Source organism: Vombatus ursinus, unplaced genomic scaffold, assembly GCF_900497805.2.
Source record: "Vombatus ursinus unplaced genomic scaffold, bare-nosed wombat genome assembly UNPS02003292.1, whole genome shotgun sequence".
Classification (NCBI taxonomy): domain Eukaryota; kingdom Metazoa; phylum Chordata; class Mammalia; order Diprotodontia; family Vombatidae; genus Vombatus; species Vombatus ursinus.
The window spans coordinates 1,603,110-1,621,813 of record NW_020943070.1 but is presented as its reverse complement, the minus strand read 5'-3'; the positions used below and the strand labels follow the sequence as shown (position 1 = coordinate 1,621,813).

Here is an 18,704-nt window from a genome sequence, read left to right as displayed (position 1 = left end):
TGTTGGCATGGGGATGGGTTATAACAGGCATCATTGGAAGGAGCATGCGCATCTGGATGGCCCAGATTGGTGGATTGGGGCTCACTGCCTGTGTCAAGTCAGAACTTTGTAGTACTGCTTACTTAGGAAATAGACTAATGAAGCAAACCAGGAGACATATCCCTTGAGGACAAACTGGGAAAAGGTTCATAACTATTTTCCTGTTATAATGCAGATTTGTGGTTTCTAAAAGTCAAGCTTAATAGGGAAATAGCTTTTACATTTTTCAAGATCTAGTTCTTTGAGGAGGCAGGGACGCTGTTCAAGAGGATGTAGAAAAAACTGGCTATGTAGTAGTCTCATCACTTTATTTTTTCAGATAATTGCTTGTCTGTAACTAGTTGAGTGTGACTGTGAAGAATGTTGATTAGTAGTCTAATGGGTGGACTGTTTACTACAGAGAAAAAAAAAAACTTGGTGTAATTAATTTGGTGCTTTTATCTGCGGGACTGTTATCTCCTGAATCAACTGGTTTATTGCCTTCCAGATTTTCCTCTCCTAATCTGTCTGAATTTTTATCCTGTATTTCTGTTACTAGATGCTTTTTTTTTTTTTTTTAGGCAATTGGGGTTAAGTGACTTGCCCAGTGTCACACAGCTAGTAAGTGTCAAGTGTTTGGTCTGAGATCAGATTTGAACTCAGGTCCTCCTGACTTCAGGGCCGGTGCTGTATCCACTGTGCCACCTAGCTGCCCCTACTAGATGCTTTTTGCCTCCATTTGATAACTTAAGTAGGATCATTTTTACTTGCCTACATTTTGTGCTACTCGAATCTTTGATTGGCTTCTCTGCCCCAGTGGCATTTTGTATTGCTTACTAATTTTATATCATTTGCAAAGTATGTTAGCATCTTATTTAATTCCCTCATTCAGATCCACAAAAGGAATAAATGTGTTAAGCAACACCAGATCTAAAATAGGTCTTTTGAATACTCTGCAGTTTAATTTCCCTGCTTAAATGGATGCATATCCCAGTGTGCTTTCTGTTTTGTGCACACTAATTTTAAATATTCTAATTGGGTACTTTCAGCACCTTGTTTCATTCTTTAGTCAGTATACTGCTTTTGTCATTTTTACCCAAAACAAGTATGTATAGCACTATTCATTATTTAAGTGGCCTTATTTGTTACGTTAGTCCAGAATTTAGTTTTATTCCCAATTCTCATAAGTTTCCCTTTGAGCTTTAAATCTTAAGATATTATGAAATCATCTAGTCCAGAGGTTCCCAAACTTATCTGGCCTACCCTCCCCTTTAAAAAAAAAATTACTCAGCGCCCCCCCTGGAAATCTACTTTCTTTAACCTTTTAATGTTTTGGGTTTTTGTTTTTTTTTTTAATTTGCATCATTTCAAACTACTTTGCCCCCTTGGATGGTTTCAGCATGCCCCAGGGGCTTTGGGACCCACTTTGGGAACCTGTAATCCAATATTCTCATATTTTACAAATGCAAATTAATTAAAGTCCCAGCAGGTTATTCAGGACTAACCTTGCAATATCTGCTGTCCATTCCACCTTTAGAAGCTGGGTCCTTGCTCTCCGAGTATTCTCTAGCCCAGTAACTCTGGCCGTCATATTGGTCCCCACGTCAGTGCTCTGACTCTGGATCCCATACGTTTTCAGGGGCTCTTCTCCTTCCATGAGATGCTCGGCCTCCAGGCTTTTTGGCTTCCTTCAAGTCTCAGCTGAAATCCCGCTTTTCTAAGAAGCCTTTCCTAATCCCTCTTCATGCCAGGGTTGGTTGACCTCCACGTCCAGAATGCCCTCTTTCCTCATCTCCACCTGTCTTCTTTGAAGACCCAGGTAAAACACCTGGGCCTTCTCCAGGAAGCTTTTCCTCTTTCCAGCTACTGTCGCCCTTCTTCCCAGCCTCGCTCCCTTGGAGCTATTGAGTCTTCCTTTGTATTTATTCTCTGTATATTCTTTATATACTGTAGCTCCATATTCTTTCCCTTGTTATAAGAGTATAAGCTTTTTGAGAGTAGGGATTGTTTTATATCTTTGTATTTGTGTCCCTAGTTGCTGACACATAATAGGCATCTAATAAATGGTTGTTGACTTATAGACTTAATAGACATCTCCAGGCTTGTGCTATCATGGACAGGCCAAGGGTAGAAGGAGAAGAACGTGGGGGGGGGGGGGGGGGAAGGAGGAAGGAGACAAGCATTTATTTGGTTTCTACTCTGTGCCAGGAGCTGTGGTAAGTGCTTTACAAATATTTCATTTGATCATCACAGGAAACCTGGGAGGTAGTTGCTATTATTATCCCCATTTTACAGTTGAGGAAACTGAAGCAGACAGAAATTACGTGACTTGCCCAGGGTCACACAGTAAATATTTGAGGCAAGATTTCAACTTATTTCTTCCCAACTCTAGACCTAGCACTCTATGCACTGCCCTGCCTAGCTTCCCCAATACAGTAATACTTTTCCTTTCCAGTGTTGAGCTACATCATTTCATTAATAAGAGTCAGCATAGAATCCCAGAAAGTGGGGTTGGACTTGGAATCAGGTTGACTTGCTTATATTCACAACAAGTCACTTATTTCTCTCATAGCCTCAATTTCCTCTCTGAAATGGAAATAATGAGACTTGTGCTACTTACTTCACAGGTCCTCATAAGGAAAGAAAAGCTATAGACACCTTAAAGTGATAGATAAATGAGATGATCTTTGATGACAGAATCAAAGAATACTTTGACTGAAATGGTGGGTTTTACATCAGGATACTTTTAAAGGACCCTTGATTTAATTGTTGTGAATGCACTCGTATGGATACAGCTCATTACAACTTTACCTATCTCTAGGCTTGGAGAGTTGGCACAGTCTCAGAATAGGGGCTAAGTTAGGTAAACCTCCTTCCTCCACCCTCCAACCTTGGCTAATGGTCTGCAGATGAAAGTCAGACCTTGTCTCAGGGTCCTAGTGTGCCCCTACTCAAAGCCTTTGGAGCTTGCTACCATCTTCCAGCAGTTGCTGGCCTAGCCTTTGAGAAGCCAGGGTCACCTTCACATGGGGTTGTGGGGTCAGAGTAAAACTTCATGGAACAGGTAGAGAGGTTAGAGAGATCCACTGAAGAAAAAATCATTTACTTTTCCAGCCACATGTACAGTTTGTGATGTAGAGGGTTCACCCTAGCCACCTGGCACTTTCTGTAGGGGAGATCTGATTTCCTAAGATGATAAAAAACCAACAAGAACACATCCTCAAAGTTGGGACAGCCTGGGTGGGAGATGAGACACACTTGTTTCCTGGAAGGCTTTGGAAATAAATCTGTCGGAGGGAGCATGAATTTAGGTTTTTTTCCTCTTGCTTCTTTATTACCAAGAAGAATGCTCAGTGAAAAAAGGACCATTGTTGTTTAAGAATGTGTTCTCTAAAGTCTTAATGCCCTTAAAGTTTACAAAATATTGAAACAGGAAATATTTGCCCATTGTAACAGCAGCACATTGATGTTTGTTTAACTTTTAAGAGGCAATTTCACAAAGATGTTGGAGCAAGTAGCAACAAGTGGGGAGAAGGGGGGAAGGGCCTGGCTCCTCAGCTGGGAGTGCAAGCCCGAGAGGAGAGGCCACTAGTGCTCAGGGTTGTTACCTGGCAGCCCCAAGGGGAAGCACCCGGGCAGACCCTCTGCCTTTTTTTTTTGAGTGAGCCCATTTTCATAAGTTATTAAAAGTATAAAACTGCATTAAGACTTTTGGACTTTCTTTTATACATTATGTGTGTGTGATATAAAATGTATATGTAATAAGGTTATCTATGTGATAATAGGTAACATTTCTACAGTGCTGTGTGGTTTGCAGATCACTTGTAACCCTAATTGCATGTGCCTGTGATTCATTTGACTGTCACAGCAGTCCTGTGAGATAGGACATAGTGTTGATATTCTCATTTTACAGATGAGGAAACAGGGTAACTTGCCCTTGGTCACGTGCAAGTTAGTGAGTGTCAAAGCTGGATTGGAACTCGAGTCTCACTGACTCCAAGTCCAGCACTATATCCATTATTCCACCTAGTGTACCACATGTACATTTTAACCAGCAGGATTTCGTTCTGTGATCTACCCTATAGCCTGTCCAGGAAATAGAGCTGAAAATTTGTCAGATCCATTTCAGAGAACTTAACGTTTACCTTCTGTGTTTATGCCTAGAGAGTGTAGAATCTTAGAGGATTAATAACTGTAAGGGATCTCAGAGAGCCAGTCCTACCGTGTAACTGCCTTTCAGATGAGAAGGCTGAGTCCCTGAGTCCTCCTGCTGAGGCTAGAAGCTTTGACCCAGGATTGCCGTGAACATCAAATGCAGTGCCAGGGTAGCAGGCAGCAGGGTCTAATCAGCACCTAATGCTTTAGATTGCCTCAAGGGGCTGGTGGCTAAGATTGCTGAGCCTGAGAGCCATGTGATTTTTCAGAATCATGTAAGGGGAAGAAAGGGAACAGTTTGTAAAGATGGAAAATGGCAGGTAAGTGGCTCTCTGAGCCTCAATGTCCTCTCTGTAAAATGAACGAGCAGGCCTCCCATCTCCTGTAAGTTTTCTCTGAGTCCACAGACTATAAACTGTACAACGGCGAGCTTGACTTTGGTTCCTGGCAGAATTCTAGAATGTATTATTAAAAGGCAATTTTTAAAAATCTAATTCAGTCTTTGTCTGAAATAAGGAGAGACGTGATGCCCGTGACTGGGGAAGTGATATTTGACATATAAAAAGTTTGAGAGACATAGTTTCTGGGTAATTAATCATTTTAGTAATATGCCAGCATATAATTAATGAAAGGGGTCAGTAACACTTTCAAATGCCAAAGCCCCCTCATGGAACCCACTCAGTGCTTATATACCCTTAGAACAGTGGGCATTCCTGAGGGTGGCAATCCACTCTGATTGGTTAACAAGTAATGAGAGTGACTGTTTTAATGAGAGGTGGATCTATTCTAATGAGGGGCTGAAGGATGTATGTGACTTTGATCATGTTATTTACTTCCAAATCCCCTTCAGCCTTAGGCAGTGTAGACAAGGGATCTACCACCCCACCCCTGGGCCAAACCTGCCTGAGTGGGACACAATGGGCCAGAATTCACCTTAGATTAAATTCTTTGTAAGAATTTGAAGCTTTGTAGAATTAAGTTATAGCTGAGTGGGGCAGTAGCCCCATCTAGATATGGTAATATTCTTGGTAGAGTAAAATTTTGGGAAAGGTCGGGGATCTCCCCAGTAGGTTGTTATTTAATAATCATTTCTCTCAGTCTCACTTTCATCTGCCTGTTACCGTTACATACGTTGTTAAGCTGACAAGGGCTGGAGGAGTGCCACAAGAAGATCCACACAGGGTGGCTCACCAGCTGCCACATATTTGAGGGGCTGGCTTGGGAACTTGCTGCTCTTGGCCCTAGTGTGTAAAACTGCTAGGATATCAGGGTGTTTTAAAGGAGGAGATTTGGGCTTAATAGGAGAGGGAAAAGTCTCATGGTAAGAGTCATCCCAGCAGGGATTAGGAGAAGAAGGTCTTCAAGCAAGTGGCCTAGATCAGCCCTTCTTACACTTTTTCCACTCACGACCCTTTCAGCACTTCCTAAATGCGACCCCACGGGGTCTCGGCCCACAGCTTAAGAAGCGCTGGTAGATGACCAGGAGAGGATCCGTCGTGTAAGACATTCTTCAGCAAAGGGCCAGACTAGATGGCCCATCTGAGGCCTCTTTCTAGTGGTGAAGGGTCTTTATGATGTGGTGCCTTTGGATAACACTAGGGAGCACGAGCAGCTGGTGGAATGGTTATTAAGCCAGGACTTTGCAGGCTGAGAACAAGCAGCCGCTTGTGCTCCTTGGAGCGGGCCACTTACCTTGCCCAGCTTCCGCTTCTGGAGAAGTGGGGAAGTGAACTGACGATCTCTGACATCCCCTCCTGAGAACGTGCTCGTTAACAGTGCTGCCTGTTCTTAAGCCCAGAAAATCCTGTCGTGGACATGGATTCATTTTTCACCCAAATGAGTAGCAGTGTGACACTATACACAGACAAGCCAGATTGAGATTCGAGAGACTGGTCTGCATTTGCGCCTGGATCTGCTGCCTCAGTGACTTGGAACAAGCTATCCTCCTTTCTTTGGCCCTGGTTCCCTCTTGTGTAGAAAAAGGCGATTTGAATTCAGTCATTTCTCTGGCCACTTTGAATTCCAAATCTTGTTAATCACATAGGAATACTCAGCACCGTTAGGATATATGTTGGATTCCATATTTGTTTTCTTTCCATGTTGTATTGGTGATTATCTTGTCAGACTGCTGTTGTAAAAGCTATTTATCCAAAGCCATTCCCCAGTAGATCCACGGTCAAAAGAACAGATAGTTCTCAAAAGAAGAATTGTAAACTATTAAAAACCATATGAAAGGATCCACCTCATCAGTGGCAATAAGAGAAAGGCAATTCAGGATAACTCTAAGGCTTCACTTCATGCCTAGTAAGTTGGCAGAGATGACAAAAGATGGGCTAATCAGTGCTAGAGGAGTTGTGGTGAGACAAGCACACTTATGCATTGTTGGTGGAGCTGTGAATTTGTATGATGATTCTGGAAAACACTTTAGAATTCCACAGAGGAACTGAATACATACTGAGATTGCATTACTAGGCATATATCCTTCAAGGAGGTCAGTGATAGAAAGTGAGGTTCCGTATACACCAATATATTTACAGCAGCACTTTTTTTTGTGGTAACAAAGAACTGGAAACAAGTAGATGCCCATTGATTGAAGATAGCTGAATGAATTGTAATACATTAATGTACAAGAAAATGACTTATGCTCTGGTGGAAAGACTTACACTTCAGCATATGATGTAAACAAAGCCGGGAAGACAGCTCACACAATGACTGTGACAGTGTAACTAGAAAGAATTTAGGGTAATGAGACAACTCAATTAAAGCTAAATGTGGCCAAATTATAAAGAAAGCTGAGCCCGAAGAAGAGCTAGGAGACATCTCCTCCCCTTACGCCTCTGCAGAGGGGGGGGACGCCCACAAGTATGAAATATTGCATAGAGTGTCTGCCACCCTCCCCCCAATATATTGGTTTTACAAAATTATGTTTTCTCTTCCTCTTTGCCTTTTTTTTTTTTTAAGTCCTGGTTAGGAAAGACAGTTCTCTGTCAGGGGGGCAATATACAAGGTGAAATCTAGACAAAGTAAAAACAAAAAACCAATAAAAATCTATTTAAAACTTCATTGTATCTTTTTGGTAAGCATGGACTCAATCCAGAGTCAGACGGCCACAAGTTGAATCCTTCCTATATTCATGATTTACGGCCTAGGCGATGCTGGACTTGGCTTCTGTCTTTGCTGCCCTCAGTTTCTCTGCCCCTAAAGTAAAGAATTTAGGCTGAGTCATCTTTAAGATCTTTTTTTTCTTTGAAACCTAAAGCTTGGTCTTAATTCCTATTTAAAGGCAAATAAATAGCTGAAAGTTTTGACTCATCCATGCATTGATGTAAAAATTATCTTCTCAAATGATACATGATACATAACTTCAGAAATATACCTAGAAAAATTATAATAAACTACTGTTGTGCTAAATTAAAATACATGATATGAATTTCTTTCAATACTTGGAAAACAGACAGAATAATAGTTCCAAGTATACCACAAATGATTTACTATGCCAAGCATTTCACATAATTTGGAAGTAACAGCATCCGAATTGCAAAGATCTGCTTGTACGTTCATATTGGGTCTTATTTCATTTGCAATTTGTTAACATCAAACCACCTTTTTTTAATTCTTTTGGGTAAATAACTTAAAATTAATGCGTTTTTTTCATACTGTACTTTTAAATCTCATTTTTGTCTCGCCAGTGTATTAATATGCCCAAGACAATGAAACGATTCATTTATGTGTCTTATCATCTTAGTCGAGGTAAAATAGTGCTTATAGTTGTCACTAATCACTAATCACAGGAGCCAGGGCTTGTAACAGCAGCAGCAACAAGAATGTTGTGTCTCTTATTCCCCAGATGTTAGCTCCCTGGGATATCCAGAGCAGAACCGAAAAGGAGAGAAAGGAGGAGGCCTTTCTCTGCTTGTTCGCAGTGGTGCTTGAGGTGTTGGTCTCCTTTTCAGCCCTAGACTGGCTGGCCTGAACTCAGCGATGTGAGAGCACGGACGACGTGTCTCTGGGGCTTACTCATGGGAAAACTGTTTTATTTTGACAGAGAGAAGGAGCAAGAAAGGGAAGAACAGTTAATGGAAGACAAGAAAAGGAAGAAAGAGGATAAAAAGAAGAAAGAAGCTGCTCAGAAGGTATGTCAAACAAGTCAGATTTTTACCTTTTAATGGGAGTCCTGTGTAAAGCTACATGTGGCTTCTTGGACTAGCATTATTCCTCAGCAGTAACATTGTTCTGTGACTGAGAAATCCCTTGCATGAAGTTGTGAAACCACATACAGTTTAATTGTCCAGCCACTTGAGATTCAAATCTAATGGTGGGGCCATTGAGGATCCAAACTAATTACCCTATATAACGACCATTTTCCTTCTGCATTTGACTTCCAGTGCTATAAGCATTTCTGAGGCATTACTTTTCTTAAGGTTTTGTATTTTGTCTGCTTGTCATTAAGTAGTTTTAAGATATCTTAATGCCCAAAATTCATGTTCTCCAAGAGAGTAGTTACTGTATTAAAAGAAACAAGTTAGTGGCTTCCCCAAATAGACTGAGCATTTCTGTATTTAGAAAACCATCTACATCCCCTTTCCCAACCCTTTTGAAACATAGGCCTACTCCAGCATTGCATTTGGGAAGTAGGTGTCCCTTCTGTGCCCTCGCCTTGTGGCTGCCACTACCCATGACAAGCCCCTTTTGTGATGTCAATACCCCAACCTTGGAATGAGGTCATAGGGATCTTCAGCATCCTGAAGTGTGCTTTGGAGGGAAAGCTGATGTCTAAGGTGTGATGGTGAATGTCGACTATTTTTGAGAAACGTGAGTGAGGAAATAGGAGTGATGTTAGAAAAAAGAGCAGGTGAGTGTCCAAAGAGGGGGAGACTTGGAGCCTTGATGCTTGGGGACAGAGTTGGCGGTCATTTGTGTGATGTGTGATAGGTTCTGGTAAGCTTCTCCAGACCTGGCTGTCTCCTTGGAGTTAATGAGATCATATACGGAAGACCTTTGTAAACCTTGGAAAAAACTACACAAATCCTTACAGCTATCATTGTAACAGTGATTAGTTCTCTTGGATCTCCATTTGGACAATAGTAGTATTTCTAGTGGGCAGCCGGGTGGGGCAATGGCTAGAGTCAGGAAGATCTGAGTTCAAATCCAGCCTTAGACACTTCCTAGCTGTGTGATCCTGGGCAAGTCACTTCACCCTGTTTGCCTCAGTTTCCTTATCTGTAAAATGAGCTGGAGAAGGAAATGGCAAACCACTCCAGTATCCCTGCCAAGAAAACCCCAAATGGGGTCACAGAGAGTTGAACACGACTGAAAAACGACTGAACAACAACAGAATTATTTCCACTGCTGTCACAGGGTGGTTATAAGGAAATTGCTTTGCCTGTTTTAGAGTCCTCTAGAAGGATGAGTTGTTCCTATTTTCTCATGAGCATCCACCATCTCTAGCATCTAGAATTTGTTCACTTAGACTCACCTTCCTTCTGCTAGGGCTTCTGTTTATTCCTTGACTAGTTCTGGAAACACTCTGAGGGAGCAGGATTGATTTGGGATAGTTTCCTTCCCCCTTTGGAAGAGGGACCATTAGTTCCTTTATTATTTTCCACCTGAAGAATTTTGGCAGCAGCTGGTGACAAATTTCTAGAGGCGGGATTCATTTGAGGTGAGCTATACCATCAAGGTAAACGGAGTATGCCGCATTACTTCACTTGTACACATCATTGGAGAAGAATAACAGATCAGTTTTCCGTCTCAGTTTAGCTTATCCACTTATGTGCCAAAACTTTATTTGACCATTTTTGGTGAGAAATTTTACTAAAATTTATTATGAAGAACTTACTAGCAAGATGGGAGAATGAGGAGGAGGAGTAGGACTCGACGTTTTCTCTAAAGCCCACTAATTCTTTAAAAAATAATCTGATACAGGAAATGGAGTATAGAAATCTATCCTGCCATACAGGAAAATTGAAAGGGAAGAGGGGGAGAGGTAGAAGGGAGGGCAGATTAGGAGAAGGGGTATTCAGAATGCATGCCATCTTGGGGTGGGCGAGGGGTGAGATGGGGAGAAAATTTGGAACTCAAAATCTTGTGGAAGTGAATGCTGAAAACTAAAAATAAATTCATTTTAAAAAATAATCTGGAAGAGGAATTTTGTGTCAGAGGTGGAACAGTTGTGACTGTCTTTACAGGCTGAGAAACCAAGAAGTCCAACAAGGTAACAGCCTGACAGCCTGATGAAATAACAGTGAAAAATCATCAGGCCTCGCACTCATCCAGTAGCCCCTCCCTCCATGCTCTGGCAGGGTTCCTGACCCACTCAGCATTCTCTGCTGGCACACATTGCCCCTGCCCTTACCCTGGCATTCTCCTGCAACAAGCGCCAGACCTCAACTCTGCCTAGCCACTTGCAGAGAAGAGAGAAGTATAGGAGGACAGGACCATGTTGGAAGGAAGGAGGCAGGTATTCAGTCTAGGGTGGCTCCTAAGTCAGGGATCCCCAAGGTGGTGGCAGAAAACCTTCCCCTAAGGCCACAAGAAGCGTGTGACAGAGGGAACTGGGGCAGAGCACCAGCGTGTGGGGCTGCATTAGGGCTTAAGGAAAGGACCGAGGCCAGTGGAAAGAAATCGGTTCCCTGATGTGGAAGGGGGCAGAGACTTTGAGATTCAGCCGCATAGGCAAACCGACCATTCAGAAAGTGGGTACAGGAGAACATAAAGACAAAAGATTCAAACCGCCAAAGATCTCAGGAGGAGAAAATTCACTTTAAAACCTACCGCACAAACAGATAATAGAAGACTTAAAATATCTAAATAATTGCAAGTGTGTCTAAATAAATATTGCAAGACAAAGGGAATTGAACCAATGCCTGATGAAACGCAGAATCCTTTAGATTCCCAGCAGTGCTTCACACTGCTGCGAGATACTCCAGAATGGTTTAAGGGACAAATCAGAACCTTAAGAGAAAAATTTAGAGGTGGACAGTGACAGCAGAATTACTTAGCAAATTAGAAAACCTTGAATCGATGATGGCCAGCCTCCCCCAAGAAGCAAAAGAGAGCGTATTGAGAACACCAGCAAACAGAGAAGTGGAGACTTGGAAGAGGAGCCAGAAGCGACAAGATTGAAAGAAAACATGGCCTCTGTGTGAGTGAAAAACAATAATTTCTAGGCTTGGACACAGAGGGAAGAAGGTCCTAGGCCTGCCAGAGGAAAGGAGGGGGACCTCGATGACAGAAGTAATGAAAGGAACCTGCCCACGACTTCTGCAGACAGAAAACCAGGCATCCCCCAGCAAGGCCACAGACCGTGGGGGCACAGAAGCAAACACCTGTGCTTCCAGACTCCAAGATACAGAGTGGTTAAATTTCACAGCTACAGTGATAAACAACTAATTGTTTGGAAAGGAAAGGGAATTTTAATAACAAGACTTTTCTGTGCCTGTTTTGACCTGCCACAGAAAGGAATGGAAAAGCTCAAGATGCAACCCAAAGTGATAGACCTTGCAAACCCAGTGTAATTATCAGTGAACGAGATGGACAGTCAGTGAAAGAGAAGTATTTGAATTGAGAGAAAGAGAGAGAGAGAGAAGAAAACTGCAAACAAGTTATTCAACTTACCGATACCCCAAACGAGAAATGTAAGAAAGGTAAATAAATAAAACTACCAGACAGAGCTGTAGCAATGAAATAAATGGCCCCGTTTTGGTAGACTTTTATTAAAAGGGAAAACTAGAAAGACAAAGACAGCTGTGGATTTTTGTAGACAGAAATAACCGGAGACAGTTAAGTGATTTCTTTCCAGGAGGACACTAGAGAAGTGTTATCAAGCTCAAATAGAAACAGGATCCAAGGACCCCTGAGGGCTACATATTGACTTAATTTTAAATGTCACATTATCTATGTTTTATTGTATTTTTATTTATTTTGTTAAATATTTCCCAACTACATTTTCATCTGTTTGGGGCAGGTGTGTTTGATACCTCTATTCTAGAGGTTAAAGGTAAAAGCAGAACCTAAAGAAATGAGGCAAAGTGACAGCAGGGTCAGAGGCTTGAGACACCGTGGACTTCAACCTCAGATGAACAGAATAAGAAGTAAAGAATTTAATAATGCCATCTCAGAAAAAATAAATTAAATTAGCCATAACTCTCATGGGAGAAAAATGCAAAACCATATGGATGTACAGTCAAATTCTATCAGACATTCAAGAAATAATTAATACCAGTATTACATAAATAGTTTGCAAAAATTAGGAAAAGAAGGAATCCAATCAGTTTTTTTTTTGTGATGCTTATATGATTTTGATGCCTAAACTAGGGAGAAAACAAACACAACTATAGACCAATAGCCATGTCTGTTATCATAGCCTTTATTTGATAGTATGTTAACAAAAGTTAGCTATAGCAGTAAGATGAGAAAAGAAAATTTCTCATAAGCATAAGCGAAGAGGAAACAAAAGTATCACTTTTAGCTGATATCTACTTAGAAAACTCTAGAGAGTCAACTAAGAATTAAATGAAATAATAACTTCTGCACAGTAGCAAGATATAAAATAAATCCACATAGATAATTAACCTTTCTGTCTATCACCAACAAAACCTAGCAGGGGGAGAAAGATTCAGAATAACTACAGAATGGATAAAATATTTCGAGTCTATCTACCAAGGCACACACAAGGGAACTATATGACTATAACTACAAAACACTCTTTAAATAAATTTAGACTTGAAAAGGTGGTGAGATATTAACTGCTAATGGTTGGATCATGCCAGTATAATAAAAATGCCAATTCACCTTCATTTTATTTACTTATTCTGTGGCATACCAATTAAGGTACCAAAGGATTACATTACAGAGCTAGGAAAAACAGTAATGTTAATCTGGAGAAGCAAAATGTCAAGAGTCTCAAGCAATTTCTTGAAGAAAGGTGGGGAGGAGAAGGACTGCAGCAGTGCTGTGTCGCAGATGGTACTGTAAAGCAGTAATCAGCAAAACTGTTTGGCACTGGGTAGAGATTAGACAAGAAATCAAGCAGTTACGCAGTACTCACAGTAAGATGAGGCCCACAATCTGCAGAAGCAAACATACAGAGTAGCATTAGGTTTGATAAACCCAAAGACCCAACTACTTTGACAAGGTCTCATGCTGTGACAAAAAATGCTGCAAAAACCTAGAAACCAGTCTGGCAGAAGTTAGGTGTGGGCAGACACCTCACCACGCATACCAAGATAAGTTCCAAATTACTACGTGATTCTGATATGAAAGGTCACATCGTAAACAAATTAGAAGAGCAAAGAAGTAGATATCACATCACAATCTATGACTAGGGAGGAGTTCCTAACTAAACATGAAAGTGAAAAGGTTTTACCCAAAATAAATTCAGTTGAAATTAGAAGCGAAATAGTTAATTGGGGGTGGGGAGAATTACAGAAAATTTCTCGGTTAGAGATGTTAAATCTAAGATATTTAAGGAACTGATTCAAACATATAAAAATAAACGCCATTCCCCAATAGATAAAGGGTCAAAAGATTTAACCAAGTAGGTCTTAAAGGAAGGAATTAAAATTGAATTTCAGTGACATATGAAAAAAATGCTCAAGGTGCTGGATGAGACATGGATATTTTTTGGATATTGCCGAAATGGGAGTTTTATTTTCTTGAAGGGGCAGCTAGGTGTTAGTGGTGGATATAGCACGGGGTCAGGAAGACCTGAGCTCAAATCCAGCCTCAGTCACTTACTAGCTGCATGACCCTGGGCAAGTGACTTAACCCTGTTGGCCTCAGTTTCCTTATCTGTAAAATGAGCTGAGCTGGAGAAGGAAATGGCAAACCACTCCAGTATCTTTGCCAAGAAGACCCCAAATGGGGTCACAGGAAAAACAACTGAACCACACAGTTTCTTGACAGTATATTTGACACCACGGTCTTATTTTTCTTCATTTCAGTGGAGAGGTGGGGGAGTTGTGGTAGGTAGGTTTACTAAAATAAAACACTACGAAAAGTCATAAAAGACCATTTTAAAAGCTTTTTTTGGGGGGGGGACTAGGCAATGGGGTTAAATGACTTGCTTAGGGTCACACAGCTAGTTAAGTGTTTTAAAAAGAAAAACTTTTTTTTTTTTAAATGTGTAGAAGACAACCAAAGGAAGGTTGATAGGAAATGCAGACAAGCAGAAGAGCTTTGAAAATAATGGGACAAACTTGTTTTACTCAGGATGTCAGAAACAAGTTGGCTGCAGTATAAGCAGAGCACTGGCTGCATCCGCAGGCCTCCTTTTTGGTTCTGCTTTGCACCAAGAAACTTATTTGGTCAAAATAAAATTCGTTACACACTTTTCTGGCCTTGACAAAAATTAGCCTTTTGTTCTTTTTGGACAGCCTGGGGTCATCCTCCTTCTGAGAAATTTCATTTCTAGAGCAAAGGCTTTTTATTGACTATGCAAAGTCCAAATCCCCCAGAAGGATGCCTCGTTTTTGAGATCTTGTATAGGCTTGACTTTCTGTTTCCTCCTCTTCCTTCTGTTTGCCTGCACTAAGACTCCCTTCCCTCTTTCCTTCTCTTTTCATCTGCAGTGAGCTAGGAAACCAGGTAAACAAATATATTAGGAGTGTGCCCAGATGACAGTAAGAGACTGAGTGTGGGCCTGCCTGAGGGTTCTGGGGCACAGCCTCAAAACGTGCCACTTCTGTGGCCTTTTTGGCTGTAAATTCCACTTTTGCACACATCCTTGGCTTCATCTCTGTGCCTTCTTCCTCAAGGGATGCTGTTTGAAGCCTTGTTGCTGTGGTCCTCTCCTTACTGCCCATTGTCCTCCTAAGGGAGAGGGCAGAGGGCAGGCAGCCTTACTTTGATCAGGTCAGGAGTGAAGAGATGACTCCCATGTCCCCAAGGTGGCTGGCTCAGTCACACAGGGACTAAGCCTCCTGCACGTGGGTCTCCTGAGGGTCCCCCGCCCCAGGAGGCTTGGCAGAAGGCAGGCTGAGGGCTGCAGCTCTGCACCAGGAGTGTGTAGAGAGCTTCCTTTTCTCTCTGAAGAATGATGTCACCATGGGTTTCTTGTTATACTTTGTACTTTGCACCTTGTGAAAGGAAAGCTGTATTCAGTAATCATTAGATGGATTGAATCCATAGTAACCAGTTTTGCATTTGTTGAAGCATTGCACTAACCATAAGAACTGAACAATTTAAAGTTGAAAAAAAAGAAGTTAAAATGTCCTGAAAGCAGTTTTTAAAAAAATGTATCATTTGTAAACTTGGGTTTGACTTGATGAGGATACATATATGAAGAACTACTGGAGATGGGTCAGTAATGTAAGGCAATGGGGCAGCTAGGTGGAGCAGTGCATAGAGCTCCAGCCTTGGAGTCAGGAGGACCTGAGTTCAAATCTGGCCTCAGACACTTGACACTTAACTAGCTGTGTGACCCTGGGCAAGTCACTTAACCCCAATTGCCTCACCAAAAAAAAAAAAATAAAAGTAATGTAAGGCAATGAGAGGAAACAGCTGAAAAGGCCAGGGCCACACTGGGAGCCCCAGAGAAATTAACAGAGCCAGAGGAAAGAAGGCTGTGCCTCTGGGGGACAGGTAGGTAAGGGGAGAGTGGGGAGATAGGGGGAGAGTCTACCAGGCTGAGGAGGTGGAGCCCTGGGGCCTGCCGCTGCCCTGGAGGATGCCAAACATCGATCTGTTAAAGTGGTGGTGGTTTTCCCCCTTGACAGTGTAACACATTAACTGCCAGAGTAGCGCACTGCCACATCACTTCCTTCCCCCCACCCTCTACCCCTAAAGTGCTGAAGAATGAGATTAAAACCTCCTGCCTGAAGCTGCTGCCACTTCTGTGCCCTGGGGCAGAAGCTGGGGGGGGGGGGGCGCGAGGGGAAGTTATTCTGTAATGTTTCTAAACATAACAATGTAAAACTTTGTCCTTGAAATCTTGATGCTTCTCAGTTATTTTCAGGGCTCAGTGTTTTCCAAGTAAGTTTTCATGGAGGGATTTTTCCCCTTCTTTTTAAGAAAGTGAGCCTTCCCCCCCCCCAAAAAAAGTGAGGCCTAGAAAAGTTGAGTGACTTGTCCAAGGTCTCACTTGTTGACTGACCTTAAACAAGGCACACTCCTCCATTTCCCTCCTGAAAGTAAAGTAGCACACACTGGGTGCCTTCTGAGGCCCATTCCAGCTGGAGGATCCTGAGACTCTCCGCCTGAGCTGGTCATTTGGGGCCAGCATACGACGTGAAAGTTGCTTGGGTGTTGGCTTGTGCTCCAGACCCTCAGGCAGCAGGTTTTATAGTTGGTTTTGGTCTTTTAGATAGTCCTGGGGCTGTCCTGTGTTGTCAGAGCTGGGGTGCTTCCTCCTTGGGTGTAGATTCCCCTTTCCATATGGGAAATCCTGGTTGTTTGTACTTGTTACTAAAGGTTGAAATCCATAAGGAAGTGGTATTTTTTTTTGCTCCCCTCCCCCCCACCCTGAAAAGGAATTTTAAGGGAGAAAAAGTTCACTGTGATGACCAGAGTAGTCTTTCTACAGCAGGTTGTCATATTTAAATTATAAAATGGGGGGGAAAGCTGTAGTAGAACCATTTGAACTGTAATGTAGGGTGTGTGTGAGCACACTGTGCGTGGCCCAGCGGAGGAGGAAGAGGCACTCCTTTCCAAAGGCTGCCAGGTGGCTGCATTTTGGGTGGTATCGCTCTCAAGCCAGGAGGACACATTGAGGATTTGGCAGTGCTGGCTAGTGTGTACGTGTGATGCTATGCCCATATTTTTTTTACATCAGACTTACATAGGGTGACTAAGCTTGGCAACACAGGTTTTTTGGCAGCCTCCATTTTTTTCCGTGGTCTGGCAGCATGTCAAATATCACTGGCCACAGTAGAATTCTAGCCCTTGCAGCTTATCCCCATGGGAAAAATCCTTTGTGCAAGGCTGTGTATTGGGACCTGGATAAAGGATTCATTCAGCAAGCAAATGTTGTTATTCCTGTGTGCTAGACAGGTTCTGTGCTGGGTCCTAGAGTTGCCAGGATCATGAATCTAGGGCTTTGAAGTGTCCAGAGAGGTGGCAGGTGAAGTGTTTTGGCCACAAGCACACAGGTGGTAAGCCTTAGAGGTGGAATGGAAGGTAAGAACCCCCACTCCCACTTCAAAGCTGGCAGTCTCTCTGTGGCACCATGCTGTTCTCAAAGAGCTTACCTTCTATTGAGGGGAACAGCCTGCACTCAAATAGTGACATAGAGACGGTAGGCTTTGTGTAGGAGGGGGCCCTTGGCCTGTACTTCGAAGGAAGGTAGAGATTCCAAGAGGTGGTTCTAGGCATGGGCTGGCATGTTGAGGGGCCGGTGGGGAGAACGATGGGGAGCGCAGAGTGTGTGAAAGAGAAGAATGTGGCCCTGCGGCAGCTGTGCACCAGCCTGAGGGCTTCAGTCACCTTGTGAAAGGCTCTCCATGACAAACAGGGGGGTCTGATTCTGTCCTAAAGGCACCAGGAAATCACCAGGGCTTCTTGAGCTGAGCAGTGACCTGGTCAGAACTATCCATTTGGCTACTGTATGGAAGATCAGAGAGGCTCGAAGGCTGGGAGGCCATTGCAACAGTTTGGATGAGAGATGAGGACAACCTGGAGAGAACGGGGCAGAGATGAGAAGTGTTTGGAGTAGAATGCATGAGATCTGGCAATGATTGAGTACATAGGATGTGGGGGAACAAGGAGTTGAAGATGGCACAGGTTGCAGATCCAGGTGACTGGAAGAATAATTGTGCCCTTGATAGAAATTGGACTTTGTAAGAGTTTGGGTTTGGAGTTTAAGATGACAAGCTCTGTTTAGATGTGGAAAGTTTGAGATTCCTACTGCTAGGGTGCTCCAGCACATGTCTGTGCCGGAGTGGGAGACTACGAGAGCACCCAGGAGGAAGGCCCTTCAATCCCTCGGTGTTTTGAAGATACCTGATTATTTACTTGTTATCGTTCCCACTGGAATATGAGCTCCTTGAGGGTAGGAACAGATTCTGGCTGCGCATCTCCAGGACTAGTGCCTGGTACCTAGTCAGGGGTGATTAACTGGTTGGCTCATCTTTTGTTATATAAGCTGTTGTCTTAATATCGGTTTTAGGTTCAGATAGTCAGTCAGTAAACATTGATTAATTGCTTGCTTTGTGCAAGGAGCTGTGCTCAGCACTCAGGATACACAGAAAGGCAAGAACAGTCTTTCCCTCAGGGAGCTTATAGTTTAATAGCTGTCAAGAGTGAGTGGAGTCATATAAATTGGAGAGAGTAGATGGGAAACAATGTAAGAAGAGAAAGTATCAGCAGGGGGAGGGGTGCAGGGAAGAAGTCCGCAGGAAAGGCCTCCTGCAGAAAGCAGTGCCTGAGTCTGGAAAAGAGACTTTCTAGGTTTTTCCTAGTGAGGCCACATAAACGCATTGGGCTGAAGCTTTCAATAGGACCACTGCTTAGTGTTGGCAGACCATGTTCTGTGGCCTGTCTCTTGAACCCACAGTGCACGGCATTTATAGCACTGGGCAGATTTACGATGAAAC

At 42.7% G+C, this 18,704-nt stretch overlaps 1 protein-coding gene across 5 annotated transcripts in view; it reads left to right on the top strand.

Annotated features, from left to right (window-relative positions):
* Positions 1-18,704, top strand: part of TNRC6B (trinucleotide repeat containing adaptor 6B) — a 214,771-nt gene that overhangs the window by 131,342 nt on the left and 64,725 nt on the right. For all 5 annotated transcript variants that reach the window (XM_027872529.1, XM_027872521.1, XM_027872514.1 and 2 more), the window contains exon 5: positions 8,219-8,306. In XM_027872529.1, the coding sequence (XP_027728330.1) occupies positions 8,219-8,306 (88 nt within the window). The remainder of the gene's footprint in view (positions 1-8,218; positions 8,307-18,704) is intronic.